The sequence below is a fragment of the Trifolium pratense genome, linkage group LG5, assembly GCF_020283565.1.
Source record: "Trifolium pratense cultivar HEN17-A07 linkage group LG5, ARS_RC_1.1, whole genome shotgun sequence".
Lineage (NCBI taxonomy): Eukaryota > Viridiplantae > Streptophyta > Magnoliopsida > Fabales > Fabaceae > Trifolium > Trifolium pratense.
The window spans coordinates 23,408,904-23,433,422 of NC_060063.1; the positions used below are offsets into that span (position 1 = coordinate 23,408,904).

The 24,519-nt window shown below is 31.9% G+C and overlaps 4 protein-coding genes and 1 long non-coding RNA gene across 5 annotated transcripts; 2 read left to right on the forward strand and 3 right to left on the reverse strand.

The window, feature by feature from the left end:
* Positions 1-421: 421 nt before the first annotated feature.
* LOC123884985 lies at positions 422-2,706 on the reverse strand. The gene is made up of 3 exons (XR_006801039.1): positions 2,459-2,706; positions 2,075-2,205; positions 422-556 (listed from the first exon to the last, which is right to left on the reverse strand). It is a non-coding gene; the product is annotated as an uncharacterized LOC123884985 (long non-coding RNA).
* Positions 2,707-5,260: 2,554 nt separating this feature from the next.
* On the reverse strand, positions 5,261-11,575 carry LOC123886275. Its single transcript, XM_045935608.1, has 7 exons — positions 11,517-11,575; positions 7,046-7,362; positions 6,821-6,953; positions 6,320-6,724; positions 5,849-6,196; positions 5,606-5,680; positions 5,261-5,506 (listed from the first exon to the last, which is right to left on the reverse strand). The coding sequence occupies exons 2-7, from the start codon at positions 7,360-7,362 to the stop codon at positions 5,261-5,263; spliced, it is 1,524 nt and encodes a 507-aa protein (XP_045791564.1). The 5' UTR covers positions 11,517-11,575.
* LOC123886276 lies at positions 7,796-11,243 on the reverse strand. Its single transcript, XM_045935609.1, has 3 exons — positions 8,479-11,243; positions 7,887-8,398; positions 7,796-7,803 (listed from the first exon to the last, which is right to left on the reverse strand). The coding sequence occupies exons 1-3, from the start codon at positions 11,166-11,168 to the stop codon at positions 7,796-7,798; spliced, it is 3,210 nt and encodes a 1,069-aa protein (XP_045791565.1). The 5' UTR covers positions 11,169-11,243.
* Positions 11,576-16,300: 4,725 nt separating the features above from the next.
* Positions 16,301-17,374, forward strand: LOC123886277. The gene is made up of 3 exons (XM_045935610.1): positions 16,301-16,447; positions 16,541-16,891; positions 17,364-17,374. Exons 1-3 carry the CDS (start codon positions 16,306-16,308, stop codon positions 17,372-17,374), a joined length of 504 nt encoding a protein of 167 aa, XP_045791566.1. The 5' UTR covers positions 16,301-16,305.
* A 4,649-nt stretch (positions 17,375-22,023) lies between these two features.
* On the forward strand, positions 22,024-23,786 carry LOC123884986. Its single transcript, XM_045934225.1, has 4 exons — positions 22,024-22,059; positions 22,717-22,822; positions 22,940-23,146; positions 23,240-23,786. Exons 1-4 carry the CDS (start codon positions 22,024-22,026, stop codon positions 23,632-23,634), a joined length of 744 nt encoding a protein of 247 aa, XP_045790181.1. The 3' UTR covers positions 23,635-23,786.
* The last annotated feature ends 733 nt before the right edge of the window (positions 23,787-24,519 follow it).

Here is a 24,519-nt window from a genome sequence, read left to right on the forward strand (position 1 = left end):
ATATTTCGCGTATATATAATTTTGGGGTGATATTTAGTTTATGTTTTGAAGTTTCAAAAATAATACTCCTTCCGTACCACAATATATGTCACTTTGAGAAAAAAAAATAGTACCACAATATATGTCACTTTATATCATTTAATATTATTTTTTCTATTATACCCTTAACTATTTATTACTCCCTCTTCTTTTAATTTTTCAATTTATTTTTTCCACACCATAAATGAAGGATAATTTTGTAAATTAACTCATAATCTCTCTTTTCTATACAACATTAATTATTTTTCTTAATATGTGTAAAAGTGTCAAAGCGACATATATTGTGGTACGAAAAGAGTATCATTCAATGAAAACCGCATTTACTAGAGAAATTTTTTGCATATATATAATGATGTCAACAAGGAGAGAATAGAGAGTACTCCCCCGCTCCTTGTCTCCACCATCCAAAATATTTTTCGATGTTTGTTTTCAGTGTAAATTTTAGTAAAATGCTTCTCATTTCTCTGTACATGTCTGCATTTTGGAAGAGTTATTTTTTCTCTCCCTAGTCCCATTCCTACAAAAAAGAAATAAAGTCATTATTATTAAATTTTGTCACAACAATAAAACTACATATAAAATAAATTATTGTGAGTTTTACTAAATATATTGCTTCAATAACAAAAATATAAATTGAAAGTTGCACTTTGCAAGTATATTTTCACTTTTTACTCTCTTCTAGGGATGGCAACGGGCGCCTATGGGTGCGGGTTTGACACTTACCAAACCCACACCCGAAATCATCACCCAAACCCAAACCCAAAGGCTATTCGGGTGGCAAAACAACACCCACACCCACACTCATTGGGCTTGGGTTTTTTCCACCTAAACCCAAACCCGCAGCACATTTGAAAATAATTTGCAAATTTAAGAAATTAAATTACAACATAGACTTTGAATTAAATTACATCTAAAATTAAGGTATTCCAAGGAAATTCAAACATAGACTTTCAAGAAATTACAACATAGACTTTCAAGAAATTAAATTACAACTAAAATTTAAGGTCTTTCAAGAAAATTGAGGGAGACTATGGGGGTAATTAGGTAATTATAAAATATATCGGGTGGGTGTATGGGTTTCGGGTGTGGGTTTGACTGATACCAAACCCACACCCATATTATCGGGTGTCACCCGAACCCAAACCCAGTCAAATCGGGTTTCGCCCGTTGACTTGGGTTTGAGTTCGGATGGGTCTCTCGGATTTAGGTTTTTTTTGCCATCCGTACTCTCTTCTCATCAAATTTTGCACCAACTAGCATTTACATTTTTACTACCGATCGAATGACAAAGGAAACTTCTCTCTCACTTTCCATAAAAATGAATGTGGTAATTAAATTATATCTTATAGAGTGACAAATAAAACTGTGACTCTACAGTTATATGGTAATTATTTGATGAAGGACAAAGTAAAAAGCTAGTATGTAGTATAAGCAATAAGAATGGTCTACATTTTTTAAGTGCCTAAAAGGGATCTTAAGTTAGGTGACTTCTTGCACAAAATGATTATGTCTAAGAATGGACAATAAAAAGTTAAATGCCTTTTCCTTATGTATATGAGTTATTAACTATTTACTCTTTCACCCTACTTTTGGGACCCCCCCCCTTTTTCCTTTTTTCTCTTTGTAGTTTGTGGCAATGAGAAAGTGACAACAAAAAATTTAGCTTATATTCATAATTTGATTATTTATGTATTTCTTTTGAGGTCATTTTGTATTAGGTACAACCAGCATTGGCCCCATTTTGGTCAAGCCTTTTACTAACTTTAGGTTACATGCGAACATGGGTCCTTCATTAGGTTTTACTTTTGAACAATATCACTTCCATTCAAGAACTTTGGAAAGTAGGGGAATGACATCTCAATAATGGCCTAATGGAAAAAATTAATTAATTTCAATGCTGCTGTTCTAAGATTTAGGAGAGAGAATTTGAAGATTTGAATTTCATAAAGCTGAGTAATGTCTAAAGTAAAAAAATTAATGGTTGTGATTTTAATAAACTCGTGATTTGTTAAGGTAACGACAAGTCACAACCAACCTGGGTCGATTAATTTCTTCAACTTTAGAATCTCTTGCCACCTTCATAGTATCTGATTCCTCACCACCCCTCTTTGGCCATTTCTAGCAGTGTCCAGGTCTTCCTTAACTTGATATTTTGGACACTCCCTACTGTGAAACCATAAGGCATGATCTTGTCAACCACAAGCTGACAAATAAGATTGTAACTTCCAAATGAAAAAATTGCTAAAAATGCACAGCAAAAGGATTTCATATGTTAATTTAGGACTTCGGCATTTACTTTTCTGAGATACACTAATTTCAAAATTAATAAAAAGATGATAAGAAAATAAAGTAGCCAAAAGCAAAAATGGGCAGATTTTTTTAACTTAAATATAGCAAGATATTTATCAATAATTCACACCTTAATCTTTCAAAATGATTTGGACTCTTCCTAGCATTCTGAATACAACGGTCTCTTAAAACAAACTTGCCTGCATTCCTTGGACCCTGCAGCGGAATCTCTGTTTCAGAAGATAGTTTTGAAGCAGCATGATGAATCTCATTCATGTATAGGAGGAAGGAGAACAAAATAGTTTGGGGTTTGGGAGGCTTCCGTCGGAAGATTTAGAAGAAGGAGATGATAGAAAGTAAAAAGGGTGAGAGAAGAGAAAAATTGATGTGCATCATAAATTAAAGCACATAAAAAACCAGAGGCCATATATACCATTTTAAGTGTCATACACTTTGCCTGTACTAATACTATTTCAGTAACTACCTTCTTACAATTAATCCTAGGCCACTCAAGACATTGCTTCAAACATTTGAGGTGCAAAATCCATCGGTGCACAAACAATACCAGAGATGCAATATATAAATGAAATATTTGATTTTCAATCATTTTGCACATACTACATGTTCACCCCCTTTGTTTAAAGACCCATAAACAATGAACAAATTCAGGAAAAAACTCTTTTCCTGAATTTGTTCATCTCAAAAGACTCTAGAGTCAGTAACAAAAAAGAAAACGTCAACTTAGAAAACTCGTCACCTGGTTCTTGATAGGATAGACGACTCCGTTGTTATTCTCATCAAAATCCTCCAGAAAATTATTGGAAGGAGTACGGGAGCTTTTTGAGAGTGAGTTATAAAATTCAGAGCAAACAGTGTTAGTATGTTCTGACTTCTGAATATTTAAATCTCCCTTGTGTTCTTGAATAATTTTGTTTCCACCTCATTCCTAACCATCAGCCCCTTGCTGCACCATCCACTAATTTCCCTTCACTACACATACTTTAAAAAACAATCCATTTAACATCAGATTACAATCATTCTCCAAACACTCGTAAAACTGAAATTAGAGTGGCAAGAACTAAAAATATTGTGGTTGAAAGAATAAAAACAAATGCAGGAAACAAAAAAAAAAATCAAGAACAAAGGCAAGAACCCAGTTTCTTTCATACTTCACAAAAACAAAAACTGAAGAACAATAACAATATAAAAATGAACCCAGTTTTTTTTTGTACATTTTTACATATATGTTTCTAATCACCAATAAAAAGGTTATCACCACCACCACCATTGATGGAAAATAGAAGCAGATGAATGTGTGACGAAAAAAATTTGTTTGCCGTTGTAATTAATCAAAACTTTGTAACAAAGATGTAGAATTTGTAAAAATATTTTTTTGCAAAAAAATATATTTGATAGGTAAAGAAGAAGAAAACCGGTATAATGATGATGGAAGTAAAAAGTCATGAAGAGTTTGAAAAATTCTCAAGGCTTTTGGGGAGATTGTTGAAAAAGTGAACAAAGAAAAGAAGAAAAAACTGGGTGCAGTGATGATGAACTGTGAAAGTAATAAAGAAGAAGAAGAAATCTTATACAAATGAAAGTAAAAAGTCTAGGAGAGATCAAAAAAATCTCAAGGCTTTTGGTGAGATTGTTGAAAAAGTCTCTCAAGTGTATTTTCAACTAAAAAGTCTCTCAAAATCTATTCCAAACAAAAATCCATCAAAATCGGTAGACTTTTGAATACCAATAGACATTTTCAAAGTAGGAACAAATCTCAATTGAATACCAACGGATTTTGTTACCCTGAAAAAAAAATCTTATTTGTCTTGATTGAATACCACAAGATTTATTTAACTTTTTTAAAAGTCTTGATTGAATATCTCAATATTTTTTTGTCATAAAAAAGTCTTTTAAAATCCCATGAAATCGCAATCCAATACACCCCCAACTTATCAAGAGAATTTATTCAAATATGTGGACCAAATAATTCGGATGATCTTGGAATATAAAAATTTTACTAATATACTGTGGTAATTAATTATCAAAATATTTCATCCACTTTTATTTTGACTGAAAAAATATACACAAACGAGGGGATAAAAAAAATCAACTAATCACGTGAGTTAGTTCAATTGACATGACATTGCATTATACATGCAGGAAATCGGGATTCGAACTTTGGTGATCCCATTTATCCATCTTAAGGGTGAAATTTCTAGTCACTGGATTACTAGATAAAAAAAAATTCATCCATGCATAGCGAGAAAAGATGAAACTGATTTGATGACAATAATAACACTTTTTGTTTAATTTTATTCTAATGTCCCAAAAAAATAATATTCTAATGACTTTTATAATATAATTTTTTATAGTTTCTATTGTTTTGATAACACTACAAGAAAACATGCATTTACTGAGGGCCTTTGGCCCTCAGTAATGCACAAATTTCGTCTAAAATGCATGCATTACTGACGGCCTTGGGCCCTCTGTAATTAGCTCGCCAGTAATGGTTACTGACGGCCCAGGACCGTCAATAACGTTACTGACGGCCTGGAGCCGTCAATAATACACACCGGTCAATTCAAAAGGCCACGCATTTGTGACGGCCTGGAGCCGTCAGTATGCTTTGTTCTTTTCGCACATTGTGACGGCCTAGAGCCGTCAGTAATGCTGAACGATTAAAAAAAAAATTAATAATTTAATTATTTAAAAATCAGTATTTGATTTTTAAATAATTAAATTATTAATTTTTTTTTTAAAAAATTAATATTAATTTTTTAAAACAAAAAATATACTGCATAATAAATAATTAAAAAAATATTAAAATTAAAATTTAATAAAAAGCATAATTAAATATAATGATAATATTGTCATTACAAAAAGAAAACAATTAAACAAATAATAATCAACAACAGATTATTAAAATTACACATCAACGTTGGTCAGGCGGCTGATATAGTGGTCGCTTCCCCTTGCCAGTGTCTGTTGGCTGACGCGACCTTCCTCGGCCTCGGCCTCTACCTCCCTCGTGTATTACGACTCCGGGGAGTGACGTTCGCGAAGGAGGTCGTGCCACAGGCCTATGAACGAAGTTAATTGGGGCTTGATTTGGGAAGAAGTTGCCTTGGGGTTGATTTGGATGTGGGATTATGAAGTCTTGTTGTGGATTTAATGATCTCTGGTATTCGGTGAAAGCAGTTTGTTGATTATTTCTACCGCTTCCGTCACTACTGCTTCCACTTGTTTGCCCAGTAGGATCAAAAAATTGTAAATGAACTGGTTCATTAAGCATCTGACTCATATCCTCTATGCTCATACTCAGTACTGGATCACCCTCTCGGTACTCCGGCAGCTGATTCAAATTAACCATGCTACTCAAATCCGGTCGATATTCTTGTTCACCGGCATTTTGATTTTGTCGTGCCGAAGCCTGAGATGATGATCCAACCCCCCCCCCCCCCGCCGGCGCCCTCTGCTGCGCAAAGAATTCCTGCAATATATGTTGGACCCGTAGGTCCACCCGGTCATCAAATGATGCTTCGAACTCATCGCGGAATTCTTCTCTATACGTGGCCCTCATTCGCGCTTCATACTCATAATCGGTTTCCTCTCTTTGAGTTGGACGAGAGCGTCCTGTACTCGATGAAGATGAAGATGTGTAAGTGACATCTCTCAAACCAGTTGGGTCACTTGCATATAGAGAAGATGTACACCCAGCAGCGAATTTGCGACCTCGAGTCGGACCACCAGCATTCTTAACAAAAGCCAACGACATCTTGTTTCGACGAACATCCTCATTATCTCGCCTATGAGGTGGTAGTCGTAGTTGGCTTGCATTATATTCTTCAACCCAAATTTGCGTCAACCTCTACAATAAATTAAAAAAAATTTATAATTAATTAATTATAATGTTTAGATATAATTATATAATGTTTAAAAAATAATGTTATACGAAATAAATAATAAATAATATATATAATTAAATACTTACCGACACTTCTTGCGCCCTTGCCCCCGTCCACTGACCGGAATCTGCATACCGGTGCATCATGTCATTCATCTCCATAAAGGTGGGTGGACGACCAAATTGTTGGATGAACTCAAGACGAAGCGTTCCGGCAGATTTAGACCCTCCAGAGTGTACGCACGCACGATTGGCTTCATCAGTATTTCTGTTGGCTTTGTTCTTTATACACTTTGCAATATACTCTTCCTCTTCCCATCTGCGGCACAGCATAGGGTATGAATTGCCAGCGAGCCAAAGTGGTGGTTTTGAAGGATCCTTTTTAATCTTTTTCCGCGCTTCAAAAAGTAAGGTCGACAGACGCTTGGTGGCTTTTTTGTTGAATATACGCTCAATAGCCGATGTGTGGTGATTCAGCCAAGTTACTTGCGACTACGAAAAATAAAGAAAAATTGTTAATAAATTAGTAAATATATGTTTAGTAACAAAATTGATTTGATAAAAAAGTAATTATAAATAAAAACGTACCCTGAAGCCATTCCAAAATTGTTGATATCCACGCTCATCTGCCCTAACCTCCGTCCAGTTGAGATATGGAGCCTGGAATTTGGATTTCAATGCATTATTGATTGCCTTATTCGCCGGATTTTGGGGTTGCAAACTGCACAATATATATATATATTAGTTAAGAATAATTATCATATATATCCAATTAATTTATTAAACACAAATTCTTAATAATAATTAACTTACTCTGTGGCGGTATATGGCATGATGATGGGTCTACCATGCCGGTCAACCAACAATTCATTTTGAGGAGCTAGAAGTGCAATATCGGCAATTTCCTCGTCCTCGTGGTCATCATCGTCGTCGTAGGAGTCGTACTCCTCTTCCACACCATCTACGGTTCGAGACTTGGGCATACCCTCCAACCATCGATTCCGAACAACGCGGCGGGGTAATCTACGTCTACGTGGAGCGCGTCCGCGTCCGACACCCGGTGCTGGTGGAATATCATCAATGTCATCATCGACATTGTCATCATCAAAATTTTCTTCATCTGGATTCATCTATAATAAAAAAATATATGATAAATATATTTATATAATTAAGAAATACATGATAAATATATTTATATAATTAAGAAATACATGACAAATATATATATAATTAAGAAATACATGACAAATATATATATAATTAATTAAGAAATACATGACATATATTGTTTTATAATTCATCATCATTAAACGATAAACAAATGCAACCAAAAACAAATATTCAAGTACAACGATTAATATTATTACAACGCGGATAACTATATTATAAAATTAATTGTCATCCCAATCTGATACATCTTCATCATCACTGCCTTCATCATCACCATTATCTTCGACGTCCTCTTCATCAACATCACCATCAGAAGGTACTTCTTCGGCTTCTTCTTGTACACAAAGTTGATTAAAAGTTTCAACTGTAATGACATCATCAACATTGGACATCTCATCTTCCTGATATGGTTCATCTTCACGTTCATCTATCTCATTTTTTTCAATCAGACCCCTTGGTTTTGATGTTATTGCGGCACACCAACCTCGCTTATCCCTTGTAGTCGATGGATAAGGGACATAGTGAACTTGTCTGACGTTATGAGCCATAGCAAACGGATCATACAATGGATAATGTTTGTTCATTTTTATGTCAACGGTATTAGTCTTTGAATCATATCTGGTACCTCTATTTGAAGGATCAAACCATTTACAGTAAAACAACACGACTGTTTTCTTGTAATCAAGGTAATTGTATTCGATTTCAAATATGTTCTCAATGACACCGTAAAAATCTCCTTCACCATTTTCAGTCACACCTTTCATACACACTCCACTGTTTACTGTTGTTTTTCCTTCACTCCAACTGTGTGTCTCAAATCTGTAACCATTGACAAAGTAGGTGTGCCATTGTTTAACGGTTGACTTTGGGCCATCAGATAAGTTTCTCAAGTGTTGTATGACACGAGTTGCGGGTGTTTGTTGGTACATGTATTCTTTGAACCATGCTGGAAATTGCGAATTGATTTGAGCAGAAGTATGTTGTGTTAAAAACATCCTAAGTTATTAAATATCGTTAGTTATAAGCGAACTTAATTGGAATAAATAATTATTTATTAACTAATTAAAAATACTCACTGTAAATATGGCTCGACTTCATTGCAATTAATCAGCAAGTGAACATGCGCCGAATAGAGAACTTTGTCACCAGGATACAACACTTTCTCACCACCACCATTACGACCAGGCAAGCTGAATATTGACATGTTTAATGGGTGAATTCTCACAGGCCGAGATGTTTCAGTTTCATTGCGAATATGGCTTGATGACAACGTGTCTTTGAAGTAATGCGAACAAAAGTAAATTGTTTCGCGGTGTAAGTATGTTGCACAAATTGAGCCTTCGACCCTAGCTTTGTTTTTCACGGCACGTTTTGCATAACCCATGAACCTTTCGAACGGGTACATCCATCTATATTGAACCGGCCCACCAAGCCTAGCCTCGTATGCAAGATGCACCACAACATGCTCCATAGAATCAAACAAGGCAGGAGGAAATATTCTCTCCAACTTACACAAGATCAGTGGAATGTCATTTTCCATCTTGATGAGATCAGCCTCTCTTAGCGTTGTCGAACACAAATTCTTGAAAAATTGACTGATTTCAATAAGCGGATTCAATACATGTTGGGGTAAAGAACTAAATGCAATCGGAAGTAAAGTCTGGAAAAAAACATGACAATCATGACTTTTCATCCCACGCATCCTTCCATGGTCAACATCAGCGCATCTCGCCAAATTCGACGAATAACCGTCCGGCATCTTCACTTCTTTTACCCATCGACAAACAGATTTTGCTTCTTCAGGAGATAAAGTATAGTTTGCACGAGGTTTAAGAAGTTTGCCGTTAGATGTCTCCACCAACAACAGTTCGTTACGTTTGCAATACAACCCTATGTCTCTCCTCGCGTTGTCATTATCTTTCGTTTTTCCTTTGACATTCATGACAGTGTTAAAAATATTTTCAAACACATTTTTCTCAATATGCATAACATCAAGGTTGTGACGTAAAAGGTTGTCTTTCCAATACGGCAGATCCCAAAAGATACTTCTTTTTGTCCAGTTGTGTGTTTGTCCATAACCACGCGGTTTAGATGCAACACCACCTACAACCTCAACCTTTGGAATATCTTTCACTTTGTTCCAGACTTGTCGGGATGTCAAATAATCTGGTGGATCACGAGTCTCGGTGTCACCATGAACAAAAGCATTTTTATTTCTTCTAAACGGATGATCAGTAGGCAAGAACCGACGATGACAGTCAAACCAAGTAGCCTTCCCACCGTTTTCTAACCAAAACGCTTTGGTGTCCATCATGCAAATAGGACATCCTAGTTTACCATGTGTCCCCCATCCAGACAACATCCCATATGCAGGAAAATCATTAATGGTCCACATCAAAGCTCCTCTCATATTGAAATTTCGTTTTTGGTTGATATCATACGTCGCAACACCGTTCCACAATCTCTTCAAATCATCAATCAAAGGTTGTAAATAGATATCAATACCAACAGTTGGACTAGATGGGCCTGGTATTACAGCGGCTAAAAACATGTAAGGTTTTGACATGCACATATCAGGAGGAAGATTGTACGGGGTAACCAGAACAGGCCAACATGAATATGGAGTGGCTGATACTTGAGTATATGGTGTAAATCCATCTGAGCATAACCCAAGTCGGACATTCCGTGGCTCCGAAGCAAATTCAGGATAAACTTGATCAAAATGCTTCCAAGCCATTCCATCAGAAGGATGTCGCAACTCACCTGACATTTTTCTCCTTTCATAGTTTTCACGATGCCATGTCATTTTACTGGCTGTTTGCATCGATGCATACAACCTTTGCAACCTTGGTATTATGGGTAAATAGAACATCGCCTTTCTTGGGATTGGCTTCCTTCTGACTGACCGTGAATTTCTTGTTACACGATATCTTGGTTCTTGACAAAATTTACATTCAAGTAATGCACCGTCATCTACACCAAATTCGTTGCTATAGTACAACATACACCCGTTAACACAACAGTCAATTCTCTTCGCTCCGAGTCCTAACTTTGCAACCAATTGTCTTGCTTCGTAATAATTTTTTGGCAAATCAAGAGGACGGTCTATTGTTATATCCAACATCAGTTTTGTTATCAAGTCCATGGTGTATTCTGAAACAAGACATTCAGACTTGATACCCAAAAGTCTAATACACACCGTTAACTTTGAGTCTCGAGAGCCTTCACACAACGGTGTATTTGTCTCTTTCAAAAGATCAAAAAATCGCTGGGCTTCCTCATTTGGTCTCTCGACGTTAACATCAGCGTCATATTCATCATCAGCAGGGTCGTCGACATCATTTGGCACATAAATCGGCGTATTAAACCCAAGGGCATTAGTTATCATATTGTCCATCTCATTAAACGGATCATAATGCTGATGATAATATTGGGGAACAACAACGGGCTGAAAAACACTGCTTGAAGCACGATTTTGATTCACGGGAACAGTCGTGGAACATCCTTCGCCATGACTTGACCAAACCCAATAATTAGGTTGGAATCCCTTTTTATATAAATGAGACCTAATTTCATCTTCGCTCTGTATTCTTGTACATCGACAAAGTACACACGGACATCTAATTCCCCCTTCACGTATCACAATGTCATTATATTTTACTGTATTGATAAACATTTCGACCCCTATTTTAAATTCCTCTTTAACCCGGCCCCTCTTTCCAGGATTATGTCTATCGTACATCCAATTACGATTGCTAAAATCCATATCTGTGTAGTTTAATTAATATATAATTAGATCGATATATGTATTAAATTTATTACTTTATTTTTCAAAAGTATTTTGGACATATATATATGTCTACTCAACAATAACATATAAACTTTTAACATTTTATTTTTAAAGTTTATGGTTTATTAAATCTAAAAAATACTAAGTTTTTTAGTTGCAAAACTACCGACTTTTTAACATATATATTATAATTTTTTAAAATATAATTGTTTTTCTTTTTTTAAATACATAGTAATAATAAAATGCTAGTAACTATTTCTAAGTGTACGGTAAAAATAAAACTATCACTAAATATTATAAATTAAAATTACATATATTACTTACTTGGGTGCCGGGTAGAGTCTTACTTGGCGCGCGCTCCTAACCACAAACTCCGCTCCTAACCCACGACCTTCGATGACCACGAGAATTTGCTAATAAAAATTGTAAATAACAAATTATTAGAACATATACATTTAAATAACAAAGTAAAAATTTTAACTTTAAAAGTAAAACACAAACACTTACCACTGTTTAGATGGAGATATGAAAATTACATCACTTTTTTAAAAATACACAAACTGTTAAAAAATTTCTTTTATAAATTTTTTTTAAAAAAATTTCGTTTTTTTAAAAAATAATATAAATATACTGTTTTTTTGAAAAAAAAAATACTTATTTAAAAAAAATAATTCTGTTTTCGAAATAAACAAAAATATTATAACACATACATTTAAATAACAAAGTAAAAATTTTAACTTTAAAAGTAAAACACAAACACTTACCACTTTTTAGATGGAAATATGAAAATTACATCACTTTTTTTAAAATACACAAACTGTTAAAAAATTTCTTTTATAAATTTTTTTTAAAAAAATTTCGTTTTTTTAAAAAATAATATAAATATACTGTTTATAAATATAAATATTACTAAGTATATGATAAAAAAAAAACTATCACTATATAGATTAAAATTACGTTACTTACTTGGGTGCCGAGTAGATTCTTACTTGGCGCGCACCTAGCCCACGAACTCCGCTCCTCACGAGAATAAGACTTGCTATTAATAATGGTAAACAACAAATATTAGAACATATACATTTAAATAACAAAACAAAAATTTTAAATTCGTAAAAGTAAAACACAAACACTTACCACTTAAGAGAGAAAATTAGAGAAATTGGAGATTAAGTTGAAAGTATTTCGTCAAAAAAAAAAAAGTTGAAAGTATGAAATTAGAGAAAATTTAAGAGAGAAGTTAGAGAAAATTTAGAGAGAGAATGGAAATGAAAAAATGAAGTGAAGGAGTAGTAATATATAGGAGTAGTTTTATTGACCGTTAAAGTTTAAAATTCAAAATTGCCCAATTACAGACGGCCCAGGACCGTCATAATCACACAACGGTTATGTACATACTGACGGCCTGGGACCGTCATAATTAACATGCTTTACTGACGGCCCAGGACCGTCAGAAATGGTTAACGGCTAGCAACATACTGACGGCCTGGGACCGTCTGCAATACCAATTGCTTTACTGACGGCCCAGGACCGTCAGTAATTCTTAATAGTTCATTTTTAATTAAATTCCGTTCTCCAAGACTACATTATGACGGCCTGGGACCTTCAATATTGCACAAATGCATTACTGAGGGCTTTTAGCCCTCAATAAGTTTGGTCAGTAAAAACATGTTTTCTTGTAGTGTAAAAAAAAAATTACAGTTATTTAATTATATATAAAAAAGTTATGGACATGAGAGGGAGGCAAAGAAACAGGCTGAGCTTTTAATCCAAAATCATTTATTACTAGATCAACCCACCCAGATGAACCTCTCAATAACACAAGGATGGAATTCGACCAGATTCAATGAATTTTCTGAATCACAACCCTAGCATATGCAGTCTCGCAGAGCTTCTTCTAGACACAGAACGCAAAAAAAAATAAAAATAAAACAAAGAAATTATCCCACGCAAAAACCACACACCATGGCCCACCAACAATCATCCGACGTGGCATACTCCATTGCAATCTACAGTGGCCAAAAAACGAATTCTTTGTGTCAAGTATATGGATAGTTCAGAAGAGCGATCCGCAAAGCTGTAAACAGGACCAGATTCAAAGAAGAAAAAAAAAGAAGAGCTATCTCGCAGAGGAAGCGTGGAGAAGAAGAGTTAATACTGTTACACACAGTACCAAAAAAAGACAAAAACAAGACACGGCAAATGAAAAACAAAAACGCCAGCTAATTACAGAAATCTTATTAATTAAGTAATTAAATTAAATTAAACTAATTAGATTGAAAACAGGATTAACGTGGATGAACCAGTGCAATGAACAGTGCTAAAATCCCAGTTACGCTTTGTTAGGTGTATAGATATTAAAAAAGTATAAAAAAAAATTTATTATACTAAAAAAAATTATTACAATAAAATAATTTAAAAAACAAATTTTAATAATAGACTTAAATAAAAATGAGATCTTTGACTATACTAAAAAAAATAAAAAAATAAATGAGATCTTTGATTTTAATGAGTTGATTTTTTTTTTTTGTGCATCTTTGATAAATTAATTTGATTGATTTCATTAAAGGTAATTTTAATAAAATCTTTTGATTGATTCACATAATAATTAATGACAAAGCCTAATCTATATATATATATATATATATATATATATATATAGTAAATGAGAGGTTAAATATTCAGAAAAGAGGAGAGAAAATATAGACAGCAAAGAAATTGGAGAACGAGCAAGGTATGCTCTTTTCTTTCTCTCGCTTTATCACTTATTGTGTTCAACGAATGCATTTTATTTTATTTTATTTTATTTTATTTTTTTGTCTAAGAATTGCATTATTTATTTTTTTCGGGTCAAATAGTCCAGCGATTAGAATTTTACACTTGTAAGAGTGAATAAGTGGAGTATTAGATTCAAACTTTGAACGTGTAATAATTTATAATGTCCTTGCCAATTGAGCTATGTTCCATGAACATAATTGCATTTGTTTTATTACCTTCTATTTTGTTTCTATTAGTACATTAAAAATCTCTAGTTTGTTCCTTGTTGTGTTTGATTACTTACTTTTTTTTTTATTGATGTTGTTAATTGATAATGTAGTGTTATATTTTGGTCACACCTTCAATTCAATAATGTTTTCTAATTTCGTATGTGTATATGTAATATTGCATGGAAGACTCAAAACAGAGAGGAATTTAGGATAGGTGTGACAGTCATGTATACTTCAAAAGAAAAAAAATAGAAAATAGATAGCGTTAATTGTGTTTCTTTTTCTACCATGGAACTTGTAAAATTGTAAGCAATATTAGATTTAAGTAAGATGCAGGATTGCCTAAAAAAATAAAATAAGATGTAGGGTTGTGATTATGAGTAACTATAAAAAGTTCCTTGCAATATTATCATAGTCTGCGGCACATCATCTCTCTTGATCTCTTCGAAAATTAATATTGTCACGACAATTAATAAATAATTTTAACTTTGTTATAAAAAAAAATTTGACACATATTTTATCGTCAACTAAAAAATAAATATATTTTTTTTATGAAAACTTAAAAATAAATATTAACTATATCAATAATAAATAAATTAAATGTAATCAATTATATTAATTTGTTTGGTTCATTGGCAAAGAAAAATCAGAATAGAAAAAAATACTAGATTCTATAATGAACAATTATATTAATTTACCTGAATAGTTTTATGACTCTAAAAAGTTTTATCTTAAATTCACTTTAAGTCAAATAATATGTTTTGGGACATTCCTGAGTGCTATATATTCGGTCATTGAGAATGCAATCTCTGTCTCTCTCGTCACGTTTTATTCAAATCTCATTGTATGTATACCTTTCCCTCTAATATGCATGAACTCTTTAATTTTTTTTCTTATTGTTGTATTTTTCTTTTATTTTTATTGAATCTCACTTATGCAACTAAATTTTCGAATTAATTTGTTTCTTCTGTTTTGCATTGATTTCAAGTTTTGCAAGATTTTAACTAGTCTTCTGTTTTATTCATATGTTTTCAGATAGTTGTTAACTCGATCTTTTTTTTTTGTTTACAATGTAGTTGAAGATTGAACCCAGGACCTCTAGCATACTGTCTAAATCTCTCACCACTAGACCAAACTTAGTGACTTAGTTGTTAACTCAATCTTTGAAATTTGCGATATGGAAAAGGAATTCGTTAGCAAATTTATTGAGCTGGTAAATATCTCTCTATTTATATCTTTCCCTACTTTATTTGTTGTGTTCTTTTCATATTTGTTTTCATTGTGAAAGTCATTAAGGTGTATTGGTTTATGAAGGATCTTGAAAAGATGTAATATATACTTGTATTGATCGGGAAATTGATTTGATGATTAGGATATTTAGGATTATATGCAGTTTGTAATTCTCAAAGAATGCAGTTTTTTTTTTTTGTCAAGTAGTCTACTGGCTAGAAATTTCACACTTAAGTTGGATAAGTGAGATGACCAGTGTTCGAACCTTGTTTCTAATTAGATCATTGTTAGTGTATATTTACATGTTAAACATATGAGATAACTTTTTTGAAAAGATATTATTTATTTTTAATTATTTAATAGAAAATCATGAATTTTATATTAAAAAAACAAAATATTGTTATATATTAGCAGCTATAGAGACATTATAGCACTATTGCATAGCAGAATTTGAACGAACTACTATTTTCTACCATCCGCAATCAATCGACTACATTAGCTTTGATTTCTTAATAAACTATTTTGAATTGAAATCATCAGTTTTTAGTAATTGTGGGGATTATTCCTCTTTGAAATCTCTTACTCCATCTTTTGTTTAGTTACATCTATGAGAGATTGTTAATAATACAGTAACTTTTTTGCCTCATTACAGGTGCAGAATCTCATAGAACAATGCATGCAGCAATATATGACTCCAACAGAAGTAGTGAACACACTACAAAATAAAGCAAAGATTGAGCCTGAACTCGCTCAAACATGTAATGAAGTTTTTTTCTTTTGTTTTTTGTTATAATTAATAGTTTCATTTCAAGCCTTCCATTCTCTCTCTATTGCTAAGTTTCTTTTTCCCTGCCCGCATCAATCAATCTTTTGGAAGTTATTATACAAGATTAGCGGTGATGCACCAAATAGAGGAATACAACAGATTGTTGGAAAAACAAAAGCAATTAATGGATGAAGAACAAACTAAAGTTGCATCTACCTCCAATGGATTTCATTCTCATGCTGTTTCATCACTACCTTATTCTAATATCCCCGATTGTAAGTTTCTACCTCCATAAATATTGTTTTCAACTCTCTATCAATTGCAATTTTTTGTAATATTCTAGCTCTGAATGTCATTTTATTTTACAGTTATTGAGAATCCTTATGTTTATGCGCCGGAAACTACAGAAGGATTAATTAATGGGGGTATGGCTGATATGTTTGCTCAAGGAGATATTCCAACCATGCCTCATATTCAAAATTCAAACGGCAGATCATCATCATCATCTGGTATGGTTGACATGTCTGTTCATGAAGAATTTCCAGTACCTGCATGTTCAAGTTCTTCTCCTCACATGTTTGGTTCTGATGTAAATGTCAATGAGGCCAGCCCAAATGTAGGCAATGCTTCCGCTATGCCGATCACTAGTGCCAACTCTACCTTACATTCGGTGAATGAATCAGTTGCGGATCGTCCATTCACTTATGCGATCGGAAAGGGTTGGAACCACTTGATGTCAGAACTGATCCCCGAATCAGATTAAACTGGTGGTGAAAAGAAAAAAATAAAAGTTTAAAAAGATGAGCTGTTTCAATATTCTTTTAGTTACAATGGAACAAAGAATTGAATCCAGGATTTCATGCATGTTATTCAAACTCCTTACCACTAGACTAAACTTAGTGACTTTGTACCAATTTCAATTAGTTTATGCTGAGAATGATAGAAGATAATGTCCGGTTAATTAGATAATTATTAGATAGTAGTTTATCAATAATTTATTTAGGTATTAATAGTATTTATATTGTTAGTTTGACTTTACTTGAATTATTAGTTAATTTGGTCTCTAAGGTTTTATCCATTTAGAAGTAGTATAAATGTAGTGTGTTGAACACAAATTAAATAAATAAATGAAAATGAATGTTTTATTTTATCTTTATTTTACTTGCTTTCTTTATTGCTTTTTTTTTCTAGGTTTAGCTTAGTTGTAGCTTGGTAGAGCTTGAACTCTCTATCAGTAAATGTGCTTTAAAATTAGAATTTGAATTATGTAGAAGGTTTGATTCGAATCATAAAAGCTAAAACACTGATTTGAAATCGCAGTAACATGTTATATGGTTGATTCTAACAACTCTGATATTTTTGCTTATATATAGAAAATTTTATCAAATTTTTTTTTGGTCAAGATCAAATTTTGTTTTAAATTGAGTGCTCTTTGTGGGGTGAGATTTTTGGGTTGAGAAAGACATTCTAAAGACCTTGAGTAATGAGATTTCATTAGAAAAATATAATCAAGAGTCTTTCTCTTGTTCTCTTGTGAGTTCTTCTAATATATTTTTATATCTTTTGTAACTCATTAATAGTGAATTAGAGAGTTGTTCTCTCTCCGAAGACCTAGATCAATTTTGGCCCAAATTAAATAAACAATTTTGATGTACTTATTCCACTTTACTAATTATCTTTTTTGATTTATTGGATTGGAATTACTTACACATACATTTCTATATAAACAATTTTGATGTACTTATTCCACTTTACTAATTATCTTTTTTGATTTATTGGATTGGAATTACTTACACATACATTTCTATATTATGTTTTTTTTTTGTTACAAGAGAAAAAAAGCTAACAAAAATAAAAAATTAAACTAATCTCTAATAAAAGCAACTCCTCAAACATCGGCAAGGAGGAGGCTAGACCAGTAGGAGTGGCTTCAAGCTTCACACGAGGAGAGAGTTAGCTCCCTAGTTTCTTGCCCAAAATATCAACGCACAAGCTGCCCTCGTGGAACATGTGATTAACAACAATCTCTATCCAAAAGTTGTTCAATACTAGTAACTTCATTTGCGAACTTATTTTTATATTATGTTGATTAGACGGTTTAGTTTGACATTCATTGTTATTTTCCTTCGTTTTTTTTTTTTTGGTCAAGTAGCCTGGTGGCTACCATTTGAGTTACACTTATGAGATATTTTCCTCCTCTTTTTATTCTTGAATGTTTGAACAAGATGTTTGAAGTCAAAAAGTGACTTCTATCAACTACAAGACTATATATTAATTCTAACATATACTATACGTATGCTTTACAAAATGGTAAAGTCCAAAGGGATTTATATATTAGTATTCATATACATAATTAGAGGTGATTTATACATTAAAATTGAATTTAATTATTTTCTTTTTTTAGATGTTCGACTTTAAGTCAGGGACGTATGCATGTATATAGGAGAGTGAGTATTAGGGATGGTAAAAAAACCCAAACCCGAGAGACCCACCCGAACTCAAACCCTAGTCAACGGGCGAAACCCGATTTGACTGGGTTTGGGTTCGGGTGACACCCGATAATATGAGTGTGGGTTTGGTATCAGTCAAACCCACACCCGAAACTCATATACCCACCCGAAATATTTTATAATTACCTAATTATCCCCATAGTCTCCCTCAATTTCCTTGGAAGACCTTAAATTTTAGTTGTAATTTAATTTCTTGAAAGTCTATGTTGTAATTTCTTGAAAGTCTATGTTTGAATTTCCTTAGAAGACCTTAATTTTAGTTGTAATTTAATTCAAAGTCTATGTTGGAATTTAATTTTTTAAATTTGCAAATAATTTTCTAATGTGCTGCGGGTTTTTGGGTTTGGGTGGAAAAAATCCGAACCCAATGGGTGTGGGCGTGGGTGTTGTTTTGCCACCCGAACAATCTTTGGGTTTGGGTTTGGGTGATGATTTCGGGTGTTGGTTTGATAAGTGTCAAACCCGCATCCATGAGCATCCGTTGCCAATCCTAGTGAGTATTTGTCCCGCTAAAAAAAGTTTAGAATTGTTCTTATGTATATGATAAGATTGATTATTGATTAATATACTAAATAATATCCCAATTGTTCTTCAAGTAACAATTTTTAACTTGTTGTCCAACAACAATTGTTTGAACGATAGGTGGCAAACTGACAATCAGTTTGATGATTGTTGGTAAAATTATTGAAGATACCATTATCGATACAACCACTTACAATACAGTTGTTTGACTTCTTTTTTTTTTTTTTTATGATCAACATTTGTACAATGATTGAAAAAAATTGTGCAAAAATTTCGATTCATTTCTTAATCAGAATCTCTTTAATCCTAAGAATCTTAAAATTAAGTCAATAAAGTCATTGAAATCCTAAAAACTCTGTTATAAATCCATCAAAATTCAAATTAAAAAATCTTGGTTGTAAAAAGTTTTTTAAAAAAAGTCTTAAAAGTCAATATAATCCTTTCAAATCTGTTAAAATCTTCATGACTTTTTTTACCAAAATTGTCTATCGAAATCCCAATTCAATACACCCCCTTAGATTATCAAGAGATTTTATTCAAATATGTGGACCAAATAATTCGGATGATCTTGGAATATAAAAAATTTACTAATATACTGTGGCAATTAATTATCAAAATATTTCATCCACTTTTATTTTAACTGAAAAAATATACACAAACGAGGGGATAAAAAAAATCAACTAATCACGTGAGTTAGTTCAATTGACATGACATTGCATTATACATGCAGGAAATCGGGATTCGAACTTTGGTGATCCCATTTATCCATCTTAAGGCTGAAATTTCTAGTCACTGGATTACTAGATAAAAAAAAAAATTCATCCATGCATAGCGAGAAAAGATGAAACTGATTTGATGACAATAATAACACTTTTTGTTTAATTTTATTCTAATGTCCCAAAAAAATAATATTCTAATGACTTTTATAATATAATTTTTTATAGTTTCTATTGTTTTGATAAAAAAAATATTACAGTTATTTAATTATATATAAAAAAGTTATGGACATGAGAGGGAGGCAAAGAAACAGGCTGAGCTTTTAATCCAAAATCATTTATTATATTAAAAAGGTATAAAAAAAAAATTTATTATACTAAAAAAAATTATTACAATAAAATAATTTAAAAAACAAATTTTAATGATAGACTTAAATAAAAATGAGATCTTTGACTATACCAAAAAAAAAAAAAAAGAGATCTTTGATTTTAATGAGTTGATTTTTTTTTTGTGCATCTTTGATAAATTAATTTGATTGATTTCATTAAAGGTAATTTTAATAAAATCTTTTGATTGATTCACATAATAATTAATGACAAAGCATAATCTATATATATATATAGTAAATGAGAGGTTAAATATTCAGAAAAGAGGAGAGAAAATATAGACAGCAAAGAAATTGGAGAACGAGCAAGGTATGCTCTTTTCTTTCTCTCGCTTTATCACTTATTGTGTTCAACGAATGCATTTTATTTTATTTTATTTTTTTGTCTAAGAATTGCATTATTTATTTTTTCCGGGTCAAATAGTCCAGCGATTGGAATTTTACACTTGTAAGAGTGAATAAGTGGAGTATTAGATTCAAACATTGATCGTGTAATAATTTATAATGTCCTTGCCAATTGAGCTATGTTCCATGAACATAATTGCATTTGTTTTATTACCTTATATTTTGTTTCTATTAGTACATTAAAAATCTCTAGTTTGTTCCTTGTTGTGTTTGATTACTTACTTTTTTTTTATTGATGTTGTTAATTGAAAATGTAGTGTTATATTTTGGCCACACCTTCAATTCAATAATATTTTCTAATTTCGTATGTGTATATGTAATATTGCATGGAAGACTCAAAACAGAGAGGAATTTGGGATAGGTGTGACAGTCATGTATACTTCAAAAGAAAAAAAAATAGAAAATAGATAGCTTTAATTGTGTTTCTTTTTCTACCATGGAATTTGTAAAATTGTAAGCAATATTAGATTTAAGTAAGATGCAGGATTGCCTAAAAAAAAAAAATAAGATGTAGGGTTGTGATTATGAGTAACTATAAAAAGTTCCTTGCAATATTATCATAGTCTGCGGCACATCATCTCTCTTGATCTCTTCGAAAATTAATATTGTCTCGACAATTAATAAATAATTTTAACTTTGTTATCAAAAAAAAATTTGACACATATTTTATCATCAACTAAAAAATAAATATATTTTTTTATGAAAACTTAAAAATAAATATTAACTATATCAATAATAAATAAATTAAATGTAATCAATTATATTAATTTGTTTGGTTCATTGGCAAAGAAAAATCAGAATAGAAAAAAATACTAGATTCTATAATGAACAATTATATTAATTTACCTGAATAGTTTTATGACTCTAAAAAGTTTTATCTTAAATTCACTTTAAGTCAAATAATATGTTTTGGGACATTCCTGGGTGCTATATATTCGGTCATTGAGAATGCAATCTCTGTCTCTCTCGTCACGTTTTATTCAAATCTCATTGTATGTATACCTTTCCCTCTAATATGCATGAACTCTTTAATTTTGTTTCTTATTGTTGTATTTTTCTTTTATTTTTATTGAATCTCACTTATGCAACTAAATTTTCGAATTAATTTGTTTCTTCTGTTTTGCATTGATTTCAAGTTTTGCAAGATTTTAACTAGTCTTCTGTTTTATTCATATGTTTTCAGTTAGTTGTTAACTCGATCTTTTTTTTTTGTTTACAATGTAGTTGTTAACTCTAGCATACTGTCTAAATCTCTCACCACTAGACCAAACTTAGTGACTTAGTTGTTAACTCAATCTTTGAAATTTGCGATATGGAAAAGGAATTCGTTAGCAAATTTATTGAGCTGGTAAATATCTCTCTATTTATATCTTTCCCTACTTTATTTGTTGTGTTCTTTTCATATTTGTTTTCATTGTGAAAGTCATTAAGGTGTATTGGTTTATGAAGGATCTTGAAAAGATGTAATATATACTTGTATTGATTTGATGATTAGGATATTTAGGATTATATGCAGTTTGTAATTCTCAAAGAATGCAGTTTTTTTTTTTTGTCAAGTAGTCTACTGGCTAGAAATTTCACACTTAAGTTGGATAAGTGAGATGACCAGTGTTCGAACCTTGTTTCTAATTAGATCATTGTTAGTGTATATTTACATGTTAAACATATAAGATAACTTTTTTGAAAAGATATTATTTATTTTTAATTATTTAATAGAAAATCATGAATTTTATATTAAAAAAACAAAATATTGTTATATATTAGCAGCTATAGAGACATTATAGCACTATTGCATAGCAGAATTTGAACGAACTACTATTTTCTACCATCCGCAATCAATCGACTACATTAGCTTTGATTTCTTAATAAACTATTTTGAATTGAAATCATCAGTTTTTAGTAATTGTGGGGATTATTCCTCTTTGAAATCTCTTACTCCATCTTTTGTTTAGTTACATCTATGAGAGATTGTTAATAATACAGTAACTTTTTTGCCTCATTACAGGTGCAGAATCTCATAGAACAATGCATGCAGCAATATATGACTCCAACAGAAGTAGTGAACACACTACAAAATAAAGCAAAGATTGAGCCTGAACTCGCTCAAACATGTAATGAAGTTTTTTTCTTTTGTTTTTTGTTATAATTAATAGTTTCATTTCAAGCCTTCCATTCTCTCTCTATTGCTAAGTTTCTTTTTCCCTGCCCGCATCAATCAATCTTTTCAGTTTGGCGAAGGCTTGAAGAACAAAATCCCGAGTTCTTCAGAAGTTATTATACAAGATTAGCGGTGATGCACCAAATAGAGGAATACAACAGATTGTTGGAAAAACAAAAGCAATTAATGGATGAAGAACAAACTAAAGTTGCATCTACCTCCAATGGATTTCATTCTCATGCTGTTTCATCACTACCTTATTCTAATATCCCCGATTGTAAGTTTCTACCTCCATAAATATTGTTTTCAACTCTCTATCAATTGCAATTTTTTGTAATATTCTAGCTCTGAATGTCATTTTATTTTACAGTTATTGAGAATCCTTATGTTTATGCGCCGGAAACTACAGAAGGATTAATTAATGGGGGTATGGCTGATATGTTTGCTCAAGGAGATATTTCAACCATGCCTCATATTCAAAATTCAAACGGCAGATCATCATCATCATCTGGTATGGTTGACATGTCTGTTCATGAAGACATTCCAGTACCTGCATGTTCAATTTCTTCTCCTCACATGTTTGGTTCTGATGTAAATGTCAATGAGGCCAGCCCAAATGTAGGCAATGCTTCCGCTACGCCGATCACTAGTGCCAACTCTACCTTACATTCGGTGAATGAATCAGTTGCGGATCGTCCATTCACTTATGCGATCGGAAAGGGTTGGAACCACTTGATGTCAGAACTGATCCCCGAATCAGATTAAACTGGTGGTGAAAAGAAAAAAATAAAAGTTTAAAAAGATGAGCTATTTCAATATTCTTTTAGTTACAATGGAACAAAGAATCGAATCCAGGATTTCATGCATGTTATTCAAACTCCTTACCACTAGACTAAACTTAGTGACTTTGTACTAATTTCAATTAGTTTATGCTAAGAATGATAGAAGATAATGTCCGGTTAATTAGATAATTATTAGATAGTAATTTATCAATAATTTATTTAGGTATTAATAGTATTTATATTGTTAGTTTGACTTTACTTGAATTATTAGTTAATTTGGTCTCTAAGGTTTTATCCATTTAGAAGTAGTATAAATGTAGTGTGTTGAACACAAATTAAATAAATGAATGAAAATGAATGTTTTATTTTATCTTTATTTTACTTGCTTTCTTTATTGCTTTTTTTTCTAGGTTTAGCTTAGTTGTAGCTTGGTAGAGCTTGAACTCTCTATCAGAAAATGTGGTTTAAAATTAGAGTTTGAATTATGTAGAAGGTTGATTCGAATCATAAAATAGAAAATTTTATCAATTTTTTTTTTTTGGTCAAGATCAAATTTTGTTTTAAATTTAGTGCTCTTGTGGGGTGAGATTTTTGGGTTGAGAAAGACATTCTAAAGACCTTGAGTAATGAGATTTCATTAGAATAATATAATCAAGAGTCTTTCTCTTGTTCTCTTGTGAGTTCTTCTAATATATTTTTATATCTTTTGTAACTCATTAATAGTGAATTAGAGAGTTGTTCTCTCTCCCAAGACCTAGATCAATTTTGGCCCAAATTAAATAAACAATTTTGATGTACTTATTCCACTTTACTAATTATCTTTTTTGATTTATTGGATTGGAATTACTTACGCATACATTTCTATATA

What these genes read in the sequence shown, in the direction of transcription:
- LOC123884986 (XM_045934225.1), top strand. Translation starts at nt 22,024, where the DNA reads ATGGAAAAGGAATTCGTTAGCAAATTTATTGAGCTG. An exon ending in GCCTGAACTCGCTCAAACAT is followed by an intron (nt 22,823 to 22,939) that starts GTAATGAAGTTT and finishes CAATCTTTTCAG; the next exon opens with TTTGGCGAAGGCTTGAAGAA. An exon ending in TTATTCTAATATCCCCGATT is followed by an intron (nt 23,147 to 23,239) that starts GTAAGTTTCTAC and finishes TTTATTTTACAG; the next exon opens with TTATTGAGAATCCTTATGTT.
- LOC123886277 (XM_045935610.1), top strand. Translation starts at nt 16,306, where the DNA reads ATGCACCAAATAGAGGAATACAACAGATTGTTGGAAAAACAAAAGCAA. An exon ending in TTATTCTAATATCCCCGATT is followed by an intron (nt 16,448 to 16,540) that starts GTAAGTTTCTAC and finishes TTTATTTTACAG; the next exon opens with TTATTGAGAATCCTTATGTT.
- LOC123886276 (XM_045935609.1), bottom strand. Translation starts at nt 11,168, where the DNA reads ATGGATTTTAGCAATCGTAATTGGATGTACGATAGACATAATCCTGGA. An exon ending in GAAGTCGAGCCATATTTACA is followed by an intron (nt 8,399 to 8,478) that starts GTGAGTATTTTT and finishes TTAATAACTTAG; the next exon opens with GATGTTTTTAACACAACATA.
- LOC123886275 (XM_045935608.1), bottom strand. Translation starts at nt 7,362, where the DNA reads ATGAATCCAGATGAAGAAAATTTTGATGATGACAATGTCGATGATGAC. An exon ending in ATGCCATATACCGCCACAGA is followed by an intron (nt 6,954 to 7,045) that starts GTAAGTTAATTA and finishes TATATTGTGCAG; the next exon opens with TTTGCAACCCCAAAATCCGG. An exon ending in AATTTTGGAATGGCTTCAGG is followed by an intron (nt 6,725 to 6,820) that starts GTACGTTTTTAT and finishes TATTTTTCGTAG; the next exon opens with TCGCAAGTAACTTGGCTGAA.